Source organism: Rhinoraja longicauda, chromosome 6, assembly GCF_053455715.1.
Source record: "Rhinoraja longicauda isolate Sanriku21f chromosome 6, sRhiLon1.1, whole genome shotgun sequence".
Classification (NCBI taxonomy): Eukaryota; Metazoa; Chordata; class Chondrichthyes; order Rajiformes; family Arhynchobatidae; genus Rhinoraja; species Rhinoraja longicauda.
In genome coordinates, this window is record NC_135958.1 from 77,640,249 (window position 1) to 77,662,791 (window position 22,543).

General features: G+C 43.6%; 1 protein-coding gene across 2 annotated transcripts in view; it reads left to right on the forward strand.

The window, feature by feature from the left end:
* aspscr1 (ASPSCR1 tether for SLC2A4, UBX domain containing) overlaps positions 1-22,543 on the forward strand; it is a 175,065-nt gene that overhangs the window by 95,076 nt on the left and 57,446 nt on the right. For both annotated transcript variants that reach the window (XM_078401392.1, XM_078401391.1), the window contains exons 11-13: positions 1,660-1,726; positions 6,520-6,582; positions 9,081-9,133. In XM_078401392.1, the coding sequence (XP_078257518.1) occupies positions 1,660-1,726; positions 6,520-6,582; positions 9,081-9,133 (183 nt within the window). The remainder of the gene's footprint in view (positions 1-1,659; positions 1,727-6,519; positions 6,583-9,080; positions 9,134-22,543) is intronic.

Here is a 22,543-nt window from a genome sequence, read left to right on the forward strand (position 1 = left end):
CTCTGTTAAACTGGAAGAAAATATTTATGAAGTGCCTTTGCTATTTCTTTCAAGTCTAGCATGACCCTTTCAACTTTTAAGTAATCCCATCTTTCTCATTAGTTTTGCTCGTAACAAAAGCCTTTGTCTTTCTTGGCCACTTTGCTCAATCAGTGTTTAAAATGTTGGGCGAAACAACTTATCCGAGTCATTTCAATGCATGTTATTTGAAGGGTAATTATGACAATTTTCTCCCGTTACCAGAATAGATGGATGGAGTGCATTCTGTCAAAGGTGGTTACATAATGAAATTTTAAATGCACTGAACCAAACATCTGGTTAAAAATGGTTGTTGGTTCTATGTTTAAGCACGGCCGACCATGTATGATCCAGTCTGTTTGATATTACGGGGAATGTTCACTGTGGAATGCTTTAGGCCAGATTGAAATGGTATCGGTTGTAATGTTCCACTGATAGTCCAGATCCTTTGCTAAATTACTTTGAAGTTTTCCGCTGAAGGTTGTGGATAAGCCACTGCGACTAATCATATTTGGAAAACATGTTTTACCCTTAAGAAAAAAAATCACCGCACTCAAATAATTTGACAAAATTAAATAATTTCAGGAAAATAATTTAATGTAAAAATTGCAAATGGACATGGTTGTTGATGGTGTTTCAAATATTGCTTCCAAAACAAAATTTATATTTGTTAAAAGTTAAAAGCGTGGCGATATTAGGCTATCATCACACCAGGAGTCACCCGTGTGTGCGTGTGTGTGTGTGTGGATAAAAGACAGCAAACTGTGTAAGTCATTCATTTGTGCAGAAAGGGAGAATGTTCATTGTGTTATGACAAATATTTCCTTAATCAGTTTAGGTTAGAGATAAAGCACAGAAACAGGCCCTTCGGCCCATCGGGTCTGCGCCGACCAACGATTCCCATACACTAGCAGTGTCCTACACTCTAGGGACAATTTACAAGCTTTACCGAAGCCAATTCACCTACAAACCTGTGCGTCTTTGGAGTGTGGGAGGAAACCGGTGAATCCAGGGAAAACCCACGTGGTCACGGGAGAAGAACGTGCAAACTCCGTACATACAGCACATATGTAGTCAGGATGGAACCCGGGTCTCTGGCACTGTAAGGCAGCAACTCTACCGCTGCGCCACCATACCGCTGCGCCACCATGCCGCCTCAGTTTTTCTGATATTTTCTCTCACTGTAATGTCCCCACAGCCACAATGCATTCGTTGACTTTGACAGCGCACATCGGCCACTACTTAAAGTTACAAAAGTCAGCAGGAATTGCATTGTCCTTGCCTATGTGACATGAAGCAGCCAAACTGCTTTGAAATGTCCCCTTTGTCAGCCGAGTTCAAAACAGTGCCCTCAATCGGGTCAGGAGAATTATCTGGGGTTCTTCCCCAATTGAAAGCAGGATCAAACTTGATCAGTTGTTTTGAAAAGAATGACAAATCTAACGGCATCAGTTTATTCACATATAAAGAGCTGCATGGGACTTGCACCGAAAACACTTGAAAACATAAAGATAGTGACTTGGATCAAAAGCTCGCAGAAATGTGCCGCAATGTAACTCAAATGGTTTTTGTTTCCTTTCATGTGGCTCAATAAATCATCTTTACTTTGATTTCTTTTTTTTTTCATCTTTGAACTGGTAGGTTGTTCTAAGAGTGCAGTTCCCTGACAGACACGTCCTACAGGGTTTCTTCAGACCTCTTGAAACAGGTGAGTTATTAGTTCTGATTATTTGCTCCTGCTGTAGTTTGGTTACGATGCATGCCCGTGTCAGCACTTGGGAAGAATACTTCAATCTGCTGTCTATTCTGTTGCCGTCTCGAGGCACGGCTTTACCTTGCACGAAAGGTTATTCCCTTATCACGTATCTGTACACTGCGAATGGCTTGATTGTAATCATATTATCTTTCCGCTGGCTGGATAGCAGGCAACAAAAGCTTTTCACAATAAGCTAAACTGAGAACTGAGAATTGGGGGGAAAAAAATGGTGCCATGTCAAGACACCTTGTCGTAGCTTCAGATCCAAATCAAATCCGACACCAAACTTTGTATCGAGGGCATTGTTTGCTTGATTTTTCATTTATAGGATAGAAACATGACTAGCTATGTTAATTGTCCATCCCTATTTGCCCCTGAACTGAGAGGCTGTTACAAATCAGTGATCCAATTATACTTTATTGTCACGTGTACGTAGGTACAGTGGAATGCTTTGTTTTGCATACCATACAACCAGGTAAAATCATACAGCAGACCTCTTCAAGGCAGCAACTTTGCATGTTCACAAGAGACGTCCAATTGTAATTGGTGCCTGCCATAAAATGCGCTGAACACTAACAGCAGCGTTTTCGTGTTGGGAAGGAATTTTTTTTTGCCAGCAATGTCTAATGAGGTTTTGTTTTGATATGGAAATTTGAATGAAATATTTCATTTCTACATCGTGTACGTACATGTTGAGCTCTCTGAAGTTGCGACAAGAACAGCGTTTCTGTGTGCTGAGGCCTGCAGTCGTGTTTCAGGAAGAATGACAGGAATTTCTCCCTTGAAAGAAAAGGGTAAATACTGTACCAAACCGTGCGTTTGTCAGCAAACAGCGATGGCAAAGGAGCCCTTTGGATGCTACAGTAACAATACACAGGGTATATTTAAGTTTAATTTTCAAACATATTCTAAAAATATGTTATGAATGATTTTTTGCAGCTGCAGAGTTGCCAATATAAGTATACACATCATGATATAACGTGAATGAAAATGTGTCAACTATGGAAGTTGTGAAGCATGTAAATGGTTAAGTGCAGGGTCAGACTTGAGGTGAATTTCCACTTGCCTTTGAAGTCTCTCCCTCTCTTGTTGTATTGGATGGGTTTTATTAGAGACTTCCAGTAATGGTTGTTAAAAATTCCTCAGATGTTTCTCTTCTCCAGTTGCATTTTTAATGCAGAATTCAAACATTACATACCACCAGTTCGTTGGAAATACAGTGAGATAAACGCCACATTATACGTTGAAGCTTGAAGCAACGGTGGTTAAATTACTTTTTTTTTTCAAACTTTAAAATAGCATTCATTGATATTAGTGAGTTAAAGTTGAAAGGTGCATCATGAAGGGAGAATAGTTCAGAGAAAGCATGCATTTGCATTGTACCTTCACTGTTGAAGATGTAACTAGGTAGACACGTTAACTAGGTAGACACAACCTAGTTATTGTTATCTTTTATTGTGACACAACCTAGTTATCTCTATCTCATAACTAGGTAGACACAAAATGTTGGAGTAACTCAGCGGGTCAGGCAGCATCTCGGGAGAGAAGGAATGGGTAACGTTTCCGAAACGTCACCCATTCCTTCTCTCCCTAGATGCTGCCTGACCCGCTTAGTTACTCCAGCATTTTGTGTCTACCATCGATTTTAACCAGCATCTGCAGTTTTTTTTCCTACGCCTCATAACTAGTTTGGGGGATACACATATTTATAATGCGAGGAAGGCGGCAGCCATTTTGTACACCGCAGAGTCCAGCTGATAGTAGCTGGAGAAGTCAACAGGGGCGTCACGGTGGCACAGCGGTGGAGTTGCTGCCTCACAGCGTCAGAGACCTGGGTTCGATTCTGACTAGGGGTGCTGTTTGTACGGAGTTTGTACGTTCTCCCCGTGACCAGGTGGGAATTCTCCGGGTGCTCTGGTTTCCTCCCACACTCCAAAGACATGCAGGTTTGTAGGCTAATTGACTTTGATAAAATTGCAAGTTGTCCATAGCGTGTACGGATAGCGCTGGTGTGCGGGGATCAATGGTCGGCGTGGGCCGAGGGGCCTGTTTCCGCGCTGTATCTTTAAACTAAACAACTTGGATGATGAAGCAGGGATGTTGGGCCAGAAACCGTTCACTCGTTGCATTGCGCCACATCTGCCTGAGACGTCTAAGTCTGTCTTAAGTCTGCTGGAGCCAAAAGCCAATGCTTCTCCCACTGTAGCCCTTCTCACGATCGTACTTAGTGCCAGTCTGGAAATGCAGAGCAGATGTCTCTCATGCCCAAACATCCAAGGCCAAAATTATTTTATTGCTGACACATAGTTTGAAACATTGGCTAATTCTTAGAGCCGATTTTCCAAAGGGGAAGGTCACCTGTAGAGGAGATTGTGTCTTAATTTTATGACTCGTGAAGTAGTCTAGTTTAGTTTAGTTTAGACAGGCCCTTCGGCCCACCGAGACCACACCAACCAGCAATCTCCACACATTAACACTATCCTACACACACTAGGGACAATTTACACATACACCAAGCCAATTAACTTACAAACCTGCACGTCTCTGGAGTGTGGGAGGAAATTGAAGTTCTAGGGAAAAGCCCATGTGGTCATGGGGAGAACGTTCAAACTCCGTACAGACAGCACCCGTGGTCGGGATCAAACCCGGGTCTCCGGCGCTGCAAGCGCTGTAAGGCAGCAACTCTACCGCTGCGCCACCGTGACCGTCATGTAGGTGACAGATCTGCAGAATGCTGCAGAGTTTCAGGTAAACTGTGTGGAAATGGTGAGAGTGCAGCTTAAAGCCTAACTTTCTAACTCGGTTTATAAAGCTGCCACTGAGCAATGCTGATGTTCTTACAGTGTTGTTTAGTTTAGAGATGCAGCATGGAAACAGGCTCTTCGGCCCACTGAGTCCGTGCTGACCCGTGATCCCCGTAAACTAACACTGTCCAACACACACTAGAAACAATTTACAATTTTACCAACCAATAAGCCTACAAACCTGTACTTCTGTTGGAATGTGGGAGGAAACCGGAGATCCCGGAGAAAAGCCATGCAGGTCACGGGGAGAATGTACAAATTCTATACAGACAGCACCCGTAGTCAGGATCGAACCTGGGTTTCTGGCACTGTCAGGCAGCAACTCTATCACTGCGCCAACCTTATGTACCAAAATAGTTGTCATAAGTTTTGTCATACTTTGATCGATTCTTGCCGTAAACAGATGGAGCATTCTGCAGTTTATTTTATTTTCACGTGTACCGAGGTACAGTGAAAAGCTTTTGTTGTGTGCTAACCAGTCAGTGGAAAGACAGAACATGATTACAATCCAGCCATCCGCAGTATACAGATACAGGATGAAGGGAATAATGTGAATAGCACTTAGTGCAGACAAAGCCAGTAAAGTATAATCAAAGATAGAAGTTCAGGACTACTCTCTGGTTGTGGTAAGATGGTTCCGTTGCCTGATATCAACGGAACCATCGAGCCTTTATCGAGGCGCCGCGGTCTCGATGCCTCCCGGATCGCCGCGTAGAAACCCGGGTCGGGGCCTGGCCGAGGCCTCGCGGGTAGAAGCCCGGGGAGGGGGAAAGCGGCCGACGGAGCCCGCAAGCTGGGGCCCGGGTCAGCACCACCAGAGGCGTGAAGTGGGGCGTCGACGGTGGTGAAGCCTCGCGACGATGGGGCCTCGGCGGTGGTGAAGCCTGGTGATGATGGGGCCTCGGTGGTGGTGAAGCCTCGTGATGATGGGGCCTCGGTGGTGGTGAAGCCTCGCGACGATGGGGCCTCGGTGGTGGTGAAGCCTCGCGGCCATGGGGCCTCGGTGGTGGTGAAGCCTCGCGACGATGTGGCCTCGGCGGTGGTGAAGCCTCGCGGCGGTGGCGGCGATGCCTCGTGGGTCGACCCATGGTCGACGGTTGATGAGAGCATGGAGGACCACCTTGAGGGGAAAGGGGAAGAACAATGAAGGACCTGGCGTGGGGGGACCGTCGTGAGGGAGGTGGGGGGAGAACAATGGACAATAGGCGGAAGGCAGGAAGGGGCAAAGGACAATGGGGCCCCAGCTTGGGGGAACTACTGGGAGGGGGGGACAAAAGAGGGAGCCGGCGTGCTTTGAACTTTGTCAGCGGCCTAGGTGGCTGCTATTTGTACACATAGTGCATGCAAGCAAAGAATCTCACTGTGCCTAGTCACATGTGACAATAAAGGATTCCTATTTCTATTCATTTGGCAACATCCTCGTACATTTTCTCTGCACTCTTTCCAAGGGTTGGAAAAAAATCACCGGATAGAAAATCTTATAGACATAAGTAAATGTTTAAGAGATGTCAGCATTTGGAAAGGTAGCGAAAGATGACCCCAGGAAAAAAGGTCTTGGATGAGAACTGAAGGATGAGGAAACTAGTTATATGGTCAAGAAGTGGAACTGTGTGTTGTCAGGCAACTGAATCATCCGACCACAACCTATTCAGCAATGCTGAACTACTATCTACCTTCTTGGTGACTCTTGGACTATCCTTGATCGGACTTCGCTATCATGTATCTATACACTGTAAATGGTTCGATTGTAATGATGTATTGTCTGTCTGCTGACTAGTTAGCACGCAACAAAAGCTTTTCACTGTACCTCGGTACACGTGACAATAGACTAAACTGAAACTGATCTCAGAATTCATTTGGTAATTCTAATGCTGTTAACTCTAAAATCAAACAGATATTGAGGCTACCGTTTGTTAAACCACTTCTTTTTTTTTCCAACAGTTGGGGCACTGATGGAATTTGTGAAGATCCATCTGAAAGACCCGAATTTTTCATTTTATTTATGTAAGTAAAATAATTACAGGTGAATGGAGTTTGCACAGATTAAAACCACTGATTCTGTTTGGGAGAATGGGCAATCCTCATCGATTTTCGTTTCTTGATGCCAACCAAATCCGATTAACTTTTCCTCCAAAGCAAATTCTTCCAAATCATTTCAAAGTATGATTTTTTTCTTTGGTGGTGGTGAATCTCAAATAGAGATCAATCAATTGAGTTGAGGAAATATTAATAGAATAACGCTCCTAATATTATTTTACAATTGTGCGGCACGGTGGCGCAGCGGTAAAACTACTGCCTTACAACACCAGAGACCCGGGTTCGATCCTGACTACGGGTGCTTGTGTGCACGGAGTTTGTACGTTCTCCCCATGACTGCGTGGGTTTTCTCCAAGATCTTCAGTTTCCTCACACTCCAAAGACGTACAGGTTTGTAGGTTAATTGGTTTGGTATAAATGTAAAATTGTTCCTTGTATGTGTAGGATAGTGTGAGTGTGCGGGGGGGGGGGGGGGGGATTGCTGGTCGGTGCCGACTCAGTTGGCTGAAGGGCTTGTTTCCACGCTGTAATTCTAAACTAAACTGAACAAAACTGAATAATGCTCTTAAAATTATTTTACAGTAAATATCAGGCGCACCATTTAACTAGAACTATCGTATTTTGCTATCAAGCTAAGCTATTGTGTTGGTGGTTAAAAGGGTGCTGAAGGATATACATTTATCTGTAAAACCATATTCCAGTTTGCTCTTCAGTTATTTTATTGTCTATCCAAGGTTCATCTGCGTAAAGCCAAGTTATTTACCATTTTAAAGCTGTCTTTTAAATTTTCTGAATGTTATCCCATCTTGGCCCGCCACACTCTGTTGAAGCTGACTTTTATAATCATTTCCATTTATTTGGTCAGAATGTTTCACCAGTTAGAATTGAGTGGGTTTCAAGACTAACCTCATTTTGGTTACTCGCTGTGTTAATGTGGTTTAGAAACAGGTCATCGGAAGAGCAGCGACGATTAACAGTTTCTTTTCTGCAATGAGTCACTTGCTTATTTGTCTACTGGAATCTAAAGCAGGAAGAGATCAAATGTGGTGACCTGGGCTAATGGAGCACACGTTGTTTTGCAGACAGGCCAAATTTACAGTCCAAGAACCACTCACCAGAAAAACATGCTACCTTACCATACATTCCAAATTCTGATATTTCAGTCATGTTGAAAGGCATAGACGCCATAGTAAACACAAGGGGCAGCACGGTGCCACCGCGGTAGAGCTGCTGCCTCACAGCGCCAGAAACCCAGCTACAATCCTGACTACAGGTGCTGTCTGTACGGAGTTAGTACCTTCTCCCTGTGGCCGCCTGGGCTTTCCCCGAGTGCTCCAGTTTGTGACGTTCTGCCCTGTCTAGGCCTGTCGTCATTTTATATACCTCTATTAGGTCTACCCTCGACCTCCAGCATTACAGAGAAATAGTCAATAAATCTATAAACTAAAACTCATTTGTTTGTTTGTTTGTTCCTGAACTACAACCAAAACGGTACACGATAGCTTGACAATTGTAGGCCCACCTTACTCACCATCGTCCCTTTGGTGCTAATGGAAGAAGTTTCATTGAAATCGGGAAGGGGAGGAGAGGGTGCTGCACTAATGCAGGAGAGACCATCAGTCTGAGGAAGGGTCTCGACCCGAAACGTCACCCATTCCTTCTCTCCTGAGATGCTGCCTGACCTGCTGAGTTACTCCAGCATTTTGTGCATAAATACCTTCGATTTGTACCAGCATCTGCAGTTATTTTCTTATACTAATGCAGGAGAGGTTTGGGCCCAACGGGTCCAATTGGTCTAGTAACTAATAAACGTCTGGCTGGCCAATGAAGTCCACATCACATGCAAGAATAAAATAAATGACAAAGTTCACAATGAATTTAGAGATTAATCCAGGGATTTACAACTCACTTTGTGTGTTGATCTGAAGTGAAAAGATTCTCATAACTATAGTAACAATTTTAGAATCAGATCATATTTATTTCAGAATTGATTTTGAAATTGATAGAGATGAAAGCCTACTGAATGCCTTGAGTATAAAATCCACGTCACCTCTGCATGTTCTACAGAGATGGTGCCTGACCCACTGACCTACTCCAGCACTCTGTGCCTATCTTCAATTTATATAACCAGAGCCTCAGAATGAAAGGATGTATGTTTAGAAAGGACATGAGGAGGAATTTCCTTAGGTGGTGAATCTGTGGAATTCATTGCCACAGACAACTGTGGAGGCCAAGTCATTTGGTATTTTAAAAACGGAGATTGACAGATTCTTGATTAGTGTGGGTGTCAGGGGTTATGGGGAGAAGGCAGGAGAATGGGGTTGAGAGGGAAAGATAGATCAGCCATGATTGAATGGTTCAATCATGAATAGACCTGATGGGCCAAATGGCCTAATTCTGCTGCTATAACTTTTGAACTTTATTGGGAGTTGCCTTATTCTCAGAGATTTCTATTTTTGTTTCAGTTAAAACACCGCCGAAAGAACTTCTCAGTGATCCAGCTGTCACGTTGTTCCAGGTAGGTCCACTGACACTCTACAGCTGTGGAATTGAATGAAAGTCAACTGTAAACGTTTTTGTAAAGTAATCTTCATGTGTTTCATCTTACGTTAAAATGTTTCTTGTTTCCTTTTTTTTCTCACTTTGTATTATGCTGTTGAGCTATAATTTCTTATTTCCAATTCGTGACTTTGGGGAAGATCTTGTGCTTGAAGTTTGTTGACTCTGAATAACACGGGAGGCTTTTTATCTTGGGTTGGAGAAGCAGTGGTGGAAGGAGACCACGGGACGGAATACTTAACGATATGATACGATACGATAGAACTTTATTTATCCCAGGAGGGAAATTGGTCTGCCAACAGTCATAAAACACAACAAGATACATGAAACATGAAATTAAAGTGACGATTGGAAAGTCCAGCATGGGGGATGTGCAAAGATTGGGGGGGGGGGGAGTCCGTCTACCCCAAGACAGAAGGGGAAGGAGTTGTACAGTTTGATCGCCACAGGGAAAAAGGATCTCCTGTGGCGTTCTGTGCTGCATCTTGGTGGGACCAGTCTGTTGCTGAAGGTGCTCCTCAGGTTGGCCAGTGTGTCACGGAGGGGGTGGGCTGTACTGTCCAAGATGCTCCGCAGTTTGAGGAGCATCCTCCCCTCCAAGACCACCTCCCATGAATCCAACTCCGCCCCCAGGACGGAGCCAGCCTTCCTGACGAGCTTGTTAATTCTGTTAGCGTCCGCGGCCTTTGCCCTGCTACCCCAGCTACCCCTGGTAACAGTTCAGGAGGATTGCTACTTATTAAAATTACCCGTAAGGGACCAAGCTTGTTTGAGAGAATAATTTCACTGCCATTTAAACATTTGATTTACCAAACATTTCATTTTCTAGTCCATTACAAAAAAGCACGTATGTTGATATTCAATATGTTGATTCTAGCTGAAACTTGAAACGTGAATGATGTGTTTGGAAGTATTTTTATTAATTTTTCTGGAAACCAGCTGGAGTACTTAATAATGATGAGCAATCTTATTGTGTTGACATTGCTTCAAAGAAACTTAAGTTCCCTTTTAATGGTTGTATTATACAAAAGATTATGTATAATTAATAACAGAAATCTAATTAGAAATTTGCAATGAAAGTAAAACCCAAAATACTTATGTTTTCAATTTGAAAGATGATTCAGAAAGTCTTAATTAGTGCACGATATAGGAGGATGGGTACAATAACTGTAGATGCCAACTGTTCTTTAATATTACTGTTCTGAATGCCAACCCTCGACTGGATATCTGAAGGGTTACTGTGTTCCAGGTTTTCACTAATTTTCAATCAGGTCTTGGGCAGTAATGTTTTTCATACTCGCAACACACATCGGATCTTTTGCTTGATCATTGCTTTGTACTGGGCTTTGAAGTACAGTAACTCAGAAGAGTTTGATTAATAAGGCAATGTGCTCACTTGCTGTTGTAATTATTGCCATGTAGTTGTGGTGAGCATCGAAGCCTTTCTAGATTGCCTGCGGCCACTCAGTTGCGTGACACAAGTTGCCCCTCCAATTCAAATGTCAAAGGACAGGCTGTGATTGTTCGTCAACAATGAGGTATCTGACTCCTGCATTGACATACAGTATTATCAAAGGTAGACACAAAAAGCTGGACTAACTCAGCAGGTCAGGCGGCATCTCTGGAGTAAAGGAATCGGTGACGTTTCGGGTCAAGGGACTGAAGAAGGGCCTCGACCCAAAATGTCATCCAAAAGTTTCTCCAGAGATGCTGTCTGATCCGCTGAGTTACTCCAGATTTTTGTATCTACGGTTTAAACCAGCATCTGCAATTCCTTCCTAAACCACTTGATATGTTATCAATATTGCCTGCATAAGGTTCATACAACAGAAAATAATTTGAGGCGGCACGGTGGCGCAGCTGTGGAGACCCGGGTTCGATCCTGACTACGGAGTTTGCACTTTCTCACTGTGGCCAAGTGGGTTTTCCCCAGGAGCTCTGGTTTCCTCCCGCACTCCAAAGAAGACAGGTTTGTAGGTTAATTGGCTTCAGTAAAATTTGGAAATTGTCCCTGGTGTGTAGGGTAGTGCCAGTGTGATCGTAGGTCGGCTTGGTGGGCCGAAGGGCCTGTTTCTGCGCTGTATCCCCAAACTAACTAAACTAAACTAATCATCATCATTGGTCCAAAAACGCTCACCAAATCCACCCAAAACTTCATCCTCAACATTGATGGTCTCCCAGTATCCACCTCACCTCACATCCGGAATCTTGGAATCATCCTTGATCAAACCCTCTCCTTCGACAAACACATCAAACACATCACAAAGACAGCCTTCTTCCACCTCAAAAACATTGCCCGTCTCCGTCCATCCCTCTCCTCCACAGCTGCAGAAACCCTCATCCACGCCTTCATCACCTCCCGTCTGGACTACTGCAACAGCCTCCTCTATGGCGCACCCTCAAAAATCATCAATAAACTTCAATACATTCAAAACTCCGCTGCCCGTCTACTCACACACACCTCGATCCGTGACCATATCACCCCCGCCCTTTATAAACTCCACTGGCTCCCCATCCCCCAGAGAATCCAGTACAAAATCCTCCTCATAACATACAAAGCCCTCCATAACCTGGCCCCATCCTACCTGACCGACCTCCTCCACAGGCACACTCCCACCTGCACCCTCCGCTCTGCCGCTGCCAATCTCCTATCCCCCCACATCCGGACCAAACTCAGATCCTGGGGAGACAGGGCTTTCTCCATCGCTGCTCCCACCCTATGGAACTCACTACCCCAAACCGTTAGAGACTCCTCCACACTCACCACATTCAAAACATCACTGAAGTCTCACCTGTTCAGTACTGCCTTCAACCACTGAAGGTCACCTCACCTTCTGTCTCCTTTCTCTGTTCATTTATTTATTTACTTATTTATCTATTTATTAATTTCCCTATGTTCTCAAAATCTCTGTAAAGCGTCTTTGAGTATATGAAAAGCGCTATATAAATAAAATGCATTATTATTATTATTATTAAACTAAAAAATAATTTTAATGAGTATATTTGTTCCTGTGCAAATTGCTCAGTTAAAATAAGTCTGTTCCCAATGTTCATGCCATTCAACTGAAATATAAGTATTGGTAATCTTTTACAATGTGCGTTTGTTAGTGTTTCCACGTATCTTGGTGTTTAATCCCACAGCGTAGTGCAGTACCGTATTTAGTGCATTTCGGACTTAATCCCCAGCCTGGTCTGAGTTAAGCTCGTCCAACTGAAGTGGTTACCACTCATCACACTACACCAGATTTGGGAGTGCTAGATCACCCAGTGTTTCCAGTCATGTAGTTGTGTCGTGTGGGTCCCATGGTTGACAATGTATGTTTGCTCATATACAATGGCTACTGAAATCCATGAAATTATATGCTTGTATTTAACACTGTCTTTGAATGAGAATGGCTTAACGACAGACATAAAAGCATTAATTAGCTTGTTTTGAACAGTTTAATTGAAGCGAAGATAGACACAAAATGCTGGAGTAACTCAGCGGGACCAGAGTCTGAAGAAGGGTCTCGTCCCGAAATGTCACGCATTCCTTCTGTCCAGAGATGCTGCCTGTCCCTCTGTGTTACTCCAGCATTTTGTGTCTATCTTCGGTGTAAAACAGTACCTGGAGTTCCTTCCTACACAGTTTAATGAAACCTGTTATTTTGGGCAGACTATTGTTTTCAGATTCCCAGGAAAGGACACATACACTTGGTTATACACATTCAGTCAATTCAAAGGCTACCCAATGTCTACAAGTTCTCCCTTAATTTTGACAACATAAGGGACCTGAATAGTTGGGACAATAATAGTTTGTCTTAATACTTTTTCTAATTAATTTAGTTTAGTTTAGTTATACAGCACTGTCAGACAGGCCCTTCGGCCCACAGAATCTGCGCCGATCAGTGAGCCCCGTACACTGGCACCATCCTACACACTAGGGACAGTTCACAATCTTTACTGTAGCCAATTAACCTACAAACCTGTACGGAGTGTGGGAGGAAACGGGAGCACCCGGAGAAAACCCACGCGGTCACGGAGAGAACGTACAAACTCCGAATAGACAGCACCCGTAGTCAGGATCGAACCCGGGTCTCTGGCGATGTAAGGCAGCAACTCTACCGCTGCGCCACCGTGCCGCCTCTTAGCTTCGAGTGACGGGTATCACAGCACCTTAGGTGGCAGAAAAATGACTGATTCCATGGCACTCACCTATTTGAAAGAGTGAGCATAAAATGAAGCATTAATTTTGGGGGAGGAAATCACTTTGGTTGAGCTTTTGTATAAATGATCTATTTGTCAGAAATGTGTCAAATATGCTACACACAGTTAGCAGGATGTTTCTGTTCAACACTGTCTGTAAAGAGCCCGTTTAACTTAGACCATATGGCTGCAAAGCATACGTGTTCTAAGTACCATTGTGTTATTGTTCAACGCTTGAAGTCTTCAACAATCGGAAACTTTTACATCCAGTGAAATGCTTGAGGACTTGGAATACTTTAAGTCAATTTTGGGAATAATTGGTACATCTTTGACAAGCAAATTAGTCCTTCTGACATCAATAAATGTGGGATTCTGTATTTTGAAATTTGTTTGGAAAAAATCTAGCAAAATTGGATAGCAAATAGCAAAACTTACTTTTCATTTCAAGCAGCCAATTGCAAGATCAACTTTGGCTTTTTAAGGTTATATTTAAGGGCTATCTTTTGCAATGATCTGTAATTATGGGTTTCTATAATTATATGTAAAAATTGAATGCGTTAGCACAATCGGAAGGATACTTGAGTGCCTTTGAAATATCCGGCAAGCCAAACTTGTCAACAAAATTATTGCTTAATGAACTATCGTGATGCTGAACTTTCCAACAACAGAGTAAAATTAGTATTTCAGAACATATCTGAAAAACCTTGACCAGTGTGAGTTTGCAAAGTGAACTGTCAAAATATCTACTGGCAGTTCATTGTCTACTTATGTACTTGTGGTGCACAATGATGCCTAGGAGATGAAATGCCAAAAAGTGGTGTCATTGCAGTCTGTATGTTTGACATCTCAATTTGACAATAGACAATAGGTGCAGAAGTAGGCCATTCAGCCCTTCGAGCCAGCACCGCCATTCAATGCGATCATGGCTGATCACTCTCAATCAGTACCCCGTTCCTGCCTTCTCCCCATACCCCCTCACTCCGCTATCCTTAAGAGCTCTATCCAGCTCTCTCTTGAAAGCATGGTTGGGTCGATTTCTCATCTTGGCTGTTTCCTTTTTTATATCCTTGTGGGTTACTGATAAAATGATGCAGCAATGTTACTTGTTGTGACAAGCTTTATTATATAATTATATCATCAAACTGGTACAGTAACTTGGTTGTGGAAGGAAGGGAACCACCGTGGTTGCAGGAGGAACAATGTTATGTATCATCAGTTGCACAATTTGAGGGCATTTTATCAAAATGAACACAAAACCCTTTCCCATCACGCTGAATCAGCTTGTTTTTCCAGAGCCTATTTTGCCTTTCCTTTCCAAGCAGCCAACCAAATGTATCACTTCACGTTGCGGCACGGCAGAGCAGCTGGTAGTGCTGCTGCCTTCCAGCGCCGGAGACAGGGGTTCAATCGTGACCTCGGGTACTGCCTGTGCAGAGTTTGCACGTTATCCCTGCAACCGCAGGGGTTTCCTCCGGGTGCTGCGGTTTCCTCCCACATCCCAAAGACCGGTAGGTCTGTAGGTTAATTGACCCCGAGTGTGTCGGGAGTTGATGTGAAAGCAGCATAACATAGAACTCGAATTAAAGGACATTCTTTTAGGAAGGAGATGAGGAGAAATGTCTTTAGTCAGAGGGCGGTGAATCTGTGGAATTCTTTGCCGCAGAAGGCCGTCGAGGCCAAGACAGTGGATATTTTTAAGGCAGAGATAGGTAGATTTTTGATTAAGGTGTCAGAGGTTATGGGGAGAAGGCAGGAGAATGGGGTTAGGAGGGAGCGATAGATCAGCCATGATTGAATAGATAGAGCTCTTAAGGATAGAGGAGTCAGGGGGTATGGGGAGAAGGCAGGAACGGGGTACTGATTGAGAATGATCAGCCATGATCACATCGAATGGCGGTGCTGGCTCGAAGGGCCAAATGGCCTCTTCCTGCACCTATTGTCTAATGTCTATCCCTTATGACCTAATAACGTATGAACGGATGATCGATGGCCAGTGTGGACTCGATGAACAGTATTTCCAAGCTGTATTTCTTAATTCAGTTAGAAAATCATTAAATGTATGTAAGTGCTGTGTTTTGTATAAAATATAACTGCATTGCACAGTGTTCCTCATGTTCAACAGTTTAGTCCTTTGGCTGCATATAAATATCATCCTATAAGAACTTTAAAATGAGCTGGTAAACAAGTGCAGTTTTTTTCATCTGAGAGTAATCCTTTTATTCTTTGCATGAAGGCTTAATTATCCCTTGATGTTTCAAACAAATATGCGATAAAGAAGATGTGTCATTGATGGGTTACATTTTCCAGTGGTTTGGAACTTTAAAAGAATGACCCGCCATTCCATGAAAGCAGCACAGATATTTATTTTGAAGATTTCTTTTTACAGATGGCCCTGTTAATAATGGTGTAGTATTTACATCAAAGTATAGGTTCTGCATATTCCAAAGGTGTGTATTAATTACCATGGACCTTTAGATCCACCCTATATCGCCTGACACCCTAATGTGGGTCGAATTTCAGATACCTTGTCTCCTTTCACTTATAAGGGTCACAGAAGGCCTCATTGTGCTTTCATCTTATGTGTTAGGGGCATTTTATTTTGGTACAATCACTATAAAGCACACAGGTTTGCAATGAGCTATTCAAAAGTTATATGTTGCAGACTTCTCGACCGATATTTACAGTAATAATGTTGTTGCATCCTTTTTTAAAAAAGTTATCAGGTTTAATGTAGAGTTTTATTTGGCTCCCTGTAGACTTTACTTTAGAGATACAGTGGGGAAACAGGCCCTTCGGCCCACCAAGTCCCCGCCGACCAGCAATCACCACGTACACAAGCACTCTCCAACACAACAGTGACAATTGACAATTTTACAGAAGCCAATTAACCTACAAACCTGAACGTCTTAGGATTGTGGGGGAAAGCAGAGCACCTGAAGAAAACCCACACAGTCACATGGAGAAGGTACAAACTCCGTGCAGACAGCACCCGTAGTCAGGATGGAACCCGGGTCTCTGGCGCTGTCAGGCAGCAACTCTACCACTACACCACTGTGCCGACTGACTCCCAGGATATCCCAAAGTGTTCCTTGAGAGACTGGAGTTGGAGCATGGAGTCAGGGAGGCCAGGTGCACAAGTCACTGAAAGCAATAATGTTGGTTAATAAGATCATGTTTTGTAAAAGCAATAAACGGCGGGGATTAATTCCAGAGGGAAGGAATTGAAAAAAAAACAGGGAATTATATATTAACTAAAAACAGAATGCTGGAAATGAAGAAATGGTCTGAAGAAGGGTCTCAATCCGAAACATCACCTAGCCATGTTCTCCAGAGATGCTGCCTGACCCACCGAGTTACTCCAGCACTTTGTGCCTTTGGCTGCAAGTACTCGACAGTTTTTAGAAATATCTATTGAGAGAGAAAGAGATTTTTGGCTTCGGGTCAATGATATTTCAGATGAACTTCTTCAGAAATGTTCATTGTTTCTGCGTCTGCGGATGCTGTTTGACCAGCTGGGTTTTGTTTTCAGTTTTCCACAGCGCTTTTCTCTTGAGGTTACGTGAAAATTGTATTGAACATGACTAGCCCTTGAATATCTAAATTGGTTTGCAAATACTAAAATGAATAAGGGACACTGGAAACAGTTTATTTTTAATAATTACCAACGTGTCATCAGACTGAGCGGATATTTTTATTAGGGGGCTCTTTCATCAAAAAGAGGACACTAAGATGACCTGATGTAGATCTTAAGGTGTGTAGGAAAATAACTGCAGATGCTGGTTCAAATCGAAGGTGGATACAAAATGCTGGAGTAACTCAGCGGGTCAGGCAGCATCTGTGGAGAGAAGGAATGGGTGACGTTTCGGGTCAAGAAATTTTGGGTCTGAAGAAGGGACTTGACCCGAAACATCACCCATTCCTTCTCTCCCGAGCTGTTGCCTGACCCGCTGGGTTACTCCAGCATTTTGTGTCTATCTGACATTGGAAGTGACTTGGGTATGTAGAGAGTGGTTTCACACAGTAGAAAGAAGAGGTGAAGCAGCATTTATGACACATTTAATAGACAATAGGTGCAGGAGTAGGCCATTGGGCCCTTCGAGCCACCACCGCCATTCACCGTGATCATGGCTGATCATGCACAATCAGTACCCCGTTCCTGCCATCTCCCCACATCCCTTGACTCTGCTATCATTAAGAGCTCTATCTAACTCTCTCTTGAAAGCATCCAGAGAATTGGCTTCCACTGCCTTCTAACAGGGAATTTTAGTGACTCCTTAACCAGAGTGCAAGGAGGGTATGGATTTCCCTGGCAAAGGGATTAATTGTGGCACATCGCATGGATGCATTGAAGGCAAAATGGCTTGGGTTCCTTGGAAAAGATCGCATGGTTTTGGAGTGCGTGGGAAGGAACTGCAGATGCTGGTTTAAACCGAAGATAGACTCAAAGAAGGGTCTCGGCCCGAAACGTCACCCATTCCTTCTATCCAGAGATGCTGCCTGTCCTGCTGAGTTACTCCAGCATTCTGTGTCTTATCATGGATTTGGTGGGAATTGGGATATAAAAGTTCAGATCAGGCGGGATGGATCTGAGGGTCTTTACCGAATTGTTTGAACTCTGGTAGTGTATGAAAAAAAAATTAATAAATGAATCATTTAATTGCTTAAGCTGTGCAGTGAAAACAAATTACACAGTGGGACCTTCTTTTTACCTGACAGCTATGCTGGTAGTCTGCAGAACCTCCTTTGAAATGTTATTTAATGAGAGGCTAACATCAATTCTCTGCTTCCTGCCTCTGATGTTGGTGTAATTTATAAATATAGCAGATTCTTCTTTATGTCCAGCTGCAATCACTATTTTTAAAAAAAAGTTGAACATCACAAGCTAGTTTTATCTCGTGCGCATGTTTTGGTGTCTGAACCCCCTTTGTAGATGGTCACTCGACACACGGAAACACTTAAGACCGAATGAGTATGAAAACAGACACGAGCAATCATGATAAGTACTAAACGTGTACTCACAAATTACAACAGTCTCCGAGAGAAAGGTATTCGAAGATGCAAACGCCAGCTTTTTGATCTTGATGTGTACCAGAGGGAAGAGAGGCAAACATGCATGTTAACCATTTACCACATTAGAAACGGATTCAGTTACGCATTCTACGGCAGCGTGAGTGACTTTGTGACTGCGCGCCCTTCCGGAGCATTCATGGTTTTAATTATTTAACGCAACCTTTAAAGAAAAAACGTATCGTGCACAAATTTAGTTGTTGCCTATCGCGAAGCCGCTGTTCCAATCGTCCATTCATCACTTTACAAGACTCACGGCTATTAAACCTGGAGTGAATAATTCTGGGTCTGCACACTCTTGTTCTCCAGGAGTAAGGGCCGGAATAGTAGCTGGCATCTATCACGCGAGCTACTGTCATTAGAAAATAAATGACAAAACCTACTCGTGAACTTGGTGTACATTAAAAATAAGCAGCCTCGGGGCAATTGTGAGACATTTTTATTCCTCGGGTTACCACTCAAGGCTCGTGCACTTATAGTGTCATCTGACCTGTTTGATGAGGTTACTCCCTTAGGGTTACCCAAGCTATCCATAATTCTTTATCATTTGAACCGTTAACATTAATTGGTCTGTCACGGAGCCAGCTGGTTTTTGAGTGGTTACAGCATTGTATACATTTCACTTACCCAGCCATTCAGATCTTGGCATGCCCGCTCTAATAAAAATGGGTGGCACAGTGGCGCAAGCGCTAGAGCTGTTGCCTTACAGCGCCAGAGGCCCAGGTTCGTTCCTGACCGCGGGTGCTGTCTGGTCAGAGTTTGCACGTTCTCCCTGTAATTGTGTGGGTTTTCTCCGGGTTTCTCACACGTTCCAAAAAGACGTGCAGGTTAGTGGGTTAGTTGGCTTCTGTAAATTGTCCCCAGTGTGTAGGATAGAACTAGTGTGCGGGTGAACTAGTGGACTCGGTGGGTCGAAGGGCCTGTTTCCACGCTGTTTCTCTAAACTAAAGTAAGAACTAAAATGAAACCTGGAACAATACCATTGGAGTTGGTGATGAGAAAATATGCTCTGGGTTACACACAGTAATACATTGCCTATTATTAATATTTGAGTGAGATTACTGCCAGCCTATAAACATAATCCACATATTTGCGTTATCTTTTAAGACCATAAGACATAAGAGTAAGATTAGGCTATTCGGCCCTTTGATTCTGCTCGGCCATTCGGTCATGGCTGATCTATATTTTCCTCTCAACCCCATTATCCTGCCTTCTCCCCCTAAACCTTTAATGCCCTCACTAATCAAAAACCTATCTACCTCTGCACTAAAACATGGCAGCTACACCACCACTAGCGGCAACCTCACCATGCTGCCCTCTGTTGTCTTTGATCTCAGGAATGAGTGGGTTAACCTATGATGAGCGTTTGTCGGCACTGGGCCTGTACTCGCTGGAGTTTAGAAGAATGAGGGGGGACCTCATTCAAACACACAGAATAGTGAAAGGCTTGGATAGAGTGGATGAGGAGAGGATGTTTCCACTAGTGGGAGAGTCTAGGAGTAGAGGTCGTAGCCTCAGAATTAAAGGATGTTCTTTTAGGAAGGAGATGAGGAGAAATTTCTTTCGTCAGAGGGTGGTGAATCTGTGGATTTTTTTGCCACAGACGGCTTTGGAGGCCAGGTCAGTGGATATTTTTAAGGCACAGATAGATAGATTCTTGATTAGTATGGGTGTCAGAGGCGTGCAGATGCTGGGAGAACGTACAGACTCCGTACAGACAGCACCCGTAGTCGGGACCGAACCCGGGTCTCCGGTGCTGCAAGCGCTGTAAGGCAGCAACTCTACCGCTGTAAGGCAGCAACTCTACCGCTGCGGGATTTTGATTAACAGATAGTTGAACAAAGGCCACAGATGAAAAGACAAAAGGTAGTGAGATAAATGGAAAAGAGGCGTGATATGTGAAACTAGAGGGAGGAATATAGATGGACGGGGAGAACGGAAGTGGAAAGAGAGAAATGGGTGTGCATCCAGATGAGGCACAGAGAAGAGATGAGGGTAGAAAGGGGATGGACACAAAAAGCCGGAGTAACTCAGCGGGACAGGCGGCATCTCTGGAGAGAAGGAATGGGTGACGTTTCGGGTCGAGACCTTTCTTCAGTCTGAGGGTGTCTATCTTCAGTTTAAACCAGCATCTGCAGTTCCTTCCCACACAGGGTTAAAGAGAAGGGGGAGAAGAAGTTGTCTGTAGGTTGGTTACCTAAAATTGGAGAATTTTTGTGTCAGAAATTGGAGAATCAGTCGCTACTTCTGCATAGCTCTTTGAAGCTGTTCTAAAGCACAGCTTGTTAATAAGTGCATCTGTGAAAACCTATTAATTTCATGAAGGCATTGTTCCATGTTTTCTCACTCTGTTTACCAGTCGCTTGTACAACTTGTTCAATGCATTCTCTCCACCTTTGTTGGTTTACTGTAGAAAACAAAATTTTAAAGACTTGGGGGAAGTGATTATTCTTTTCAGGTTGATTGAATGTAGTCTGAATTACCCAGCTCTATTGTTTCGCCCACCTTAGTGAGGCTGTGCTATTTATTGTGAGACTTCTCAATTGCCTTTTTTTTTTTGTTTAGTCCATCCAACTTTTGACCGTTGAATTGGCGACTATTGAAGTTCAACTATTGAACTTCATAATATTCATTCAGTGCACAGTAGGATATGAAGTATTGTGGCCATTTCTGAGCACAGAAATTGGCCTGGTCTCATTAATGTAACATGGAGCCGTAGCCTAACTACTGCGGAATGGTACAGTCCCCTGCTCAAATACATACTTTAGCCTATTCATAGGCACCGCTCCCTGCTTTCTCTTTGGCATGTTTTGACTCCATACAGTAGTCCAATGCTTCATCATCAGCAGCAATTGCTCAAATGGAGAATTATCCCAACCACAGATTTACTTACAGTTCTTGACACGACTGAGGAATTGATCCTGAAATCATACCCCCCCCCTCCTCCATTGCAGACATCACAAGCTATCAATCAGCCTCAAAGGATTATCATATCATATCATATCATATATATACAGCCGGAAACAGGTCTTTTCGGCCCTCCAAGTCCGTGCCGCCCAGTGATCCCCGTACATTAACACTATCCTACACCCACTAGGGACAATTTTTACATTTACCCAGCCAATTAACCTACATACCTGTACGTCTTCCATTAGATAAAGGTAATTTAGGTAAGCACTAAGCATGCGGCACGGTGGTGAAGCGGTAGAGTTGCTGCCTTGCAGAGCCAGGGTCGGGTACAATCCTCACTACGGGTGCCGACTGTACGGAATTTGTACGTTCTCCCCGTGACCTGCGTGGGTTTTCTCTAGGAGCTCCAGTTTCCTCCCACACTCCAAAGGCGTACAGGTTTGTAGGCTAATTAGCTTCATAAAATTGTAAATTGTCCCTAGTGTGTGTAGGATAGTGTTAATGTGCGGGGATCGCTGGTCGGCACGGACTCAGTGGACCGAAGGGCCTGTTTCCGTGCTGTATCTCGAAACTAAACTAAACTATCCCTTGCTTGGTCTGTCTGTAAACTCTTCACTTGTTTAAGTTTAGAAGTGGCTTATAATTTATTACCACTGATGTCAGACCAGTTAGTCTGACATCAGTGGTGGCGAAGATGCTGGAGTCAATTATAAAAGACGAAATTGCTGAGCATTTGGATAGCAGTAACGGGATCATTCCGAGTCAGCATGGATTTACGAAGGGGAAATCATGCTTGACAAATCTACTGGAATTTTTTGAGGATGTAACTAGGAAAATTGACAGGGGAGAGTCAGTGGATGTGGTGTACCTCGACTTTCAGAAAGCCTTCGACAAGGTCCCACATAGGAGATTAGTGGGCAAAATTAGGGCACATGGTATTGGGGGTAGGGTACTGACATGGATAGAAAATTGGTTGACAGACAGAAAGCAAAGAGTGGGGATAAATGGGTCCCTTTCGGAATGGCAGGCAGTGACCAGTGGGGTACCGCAAGGTTCGGTGCTGGGACCCCAGCTATTTACGATATACATTAATGACTTAGACGAAGGGATTAAAAGTACCATTAGCAAATTTGCAGATGATACTAAGCTGGGGGGTAGTGTGAATTGTGAGGAAGATGCAATAAGGCTGCAGGGTGACTTGGACAGG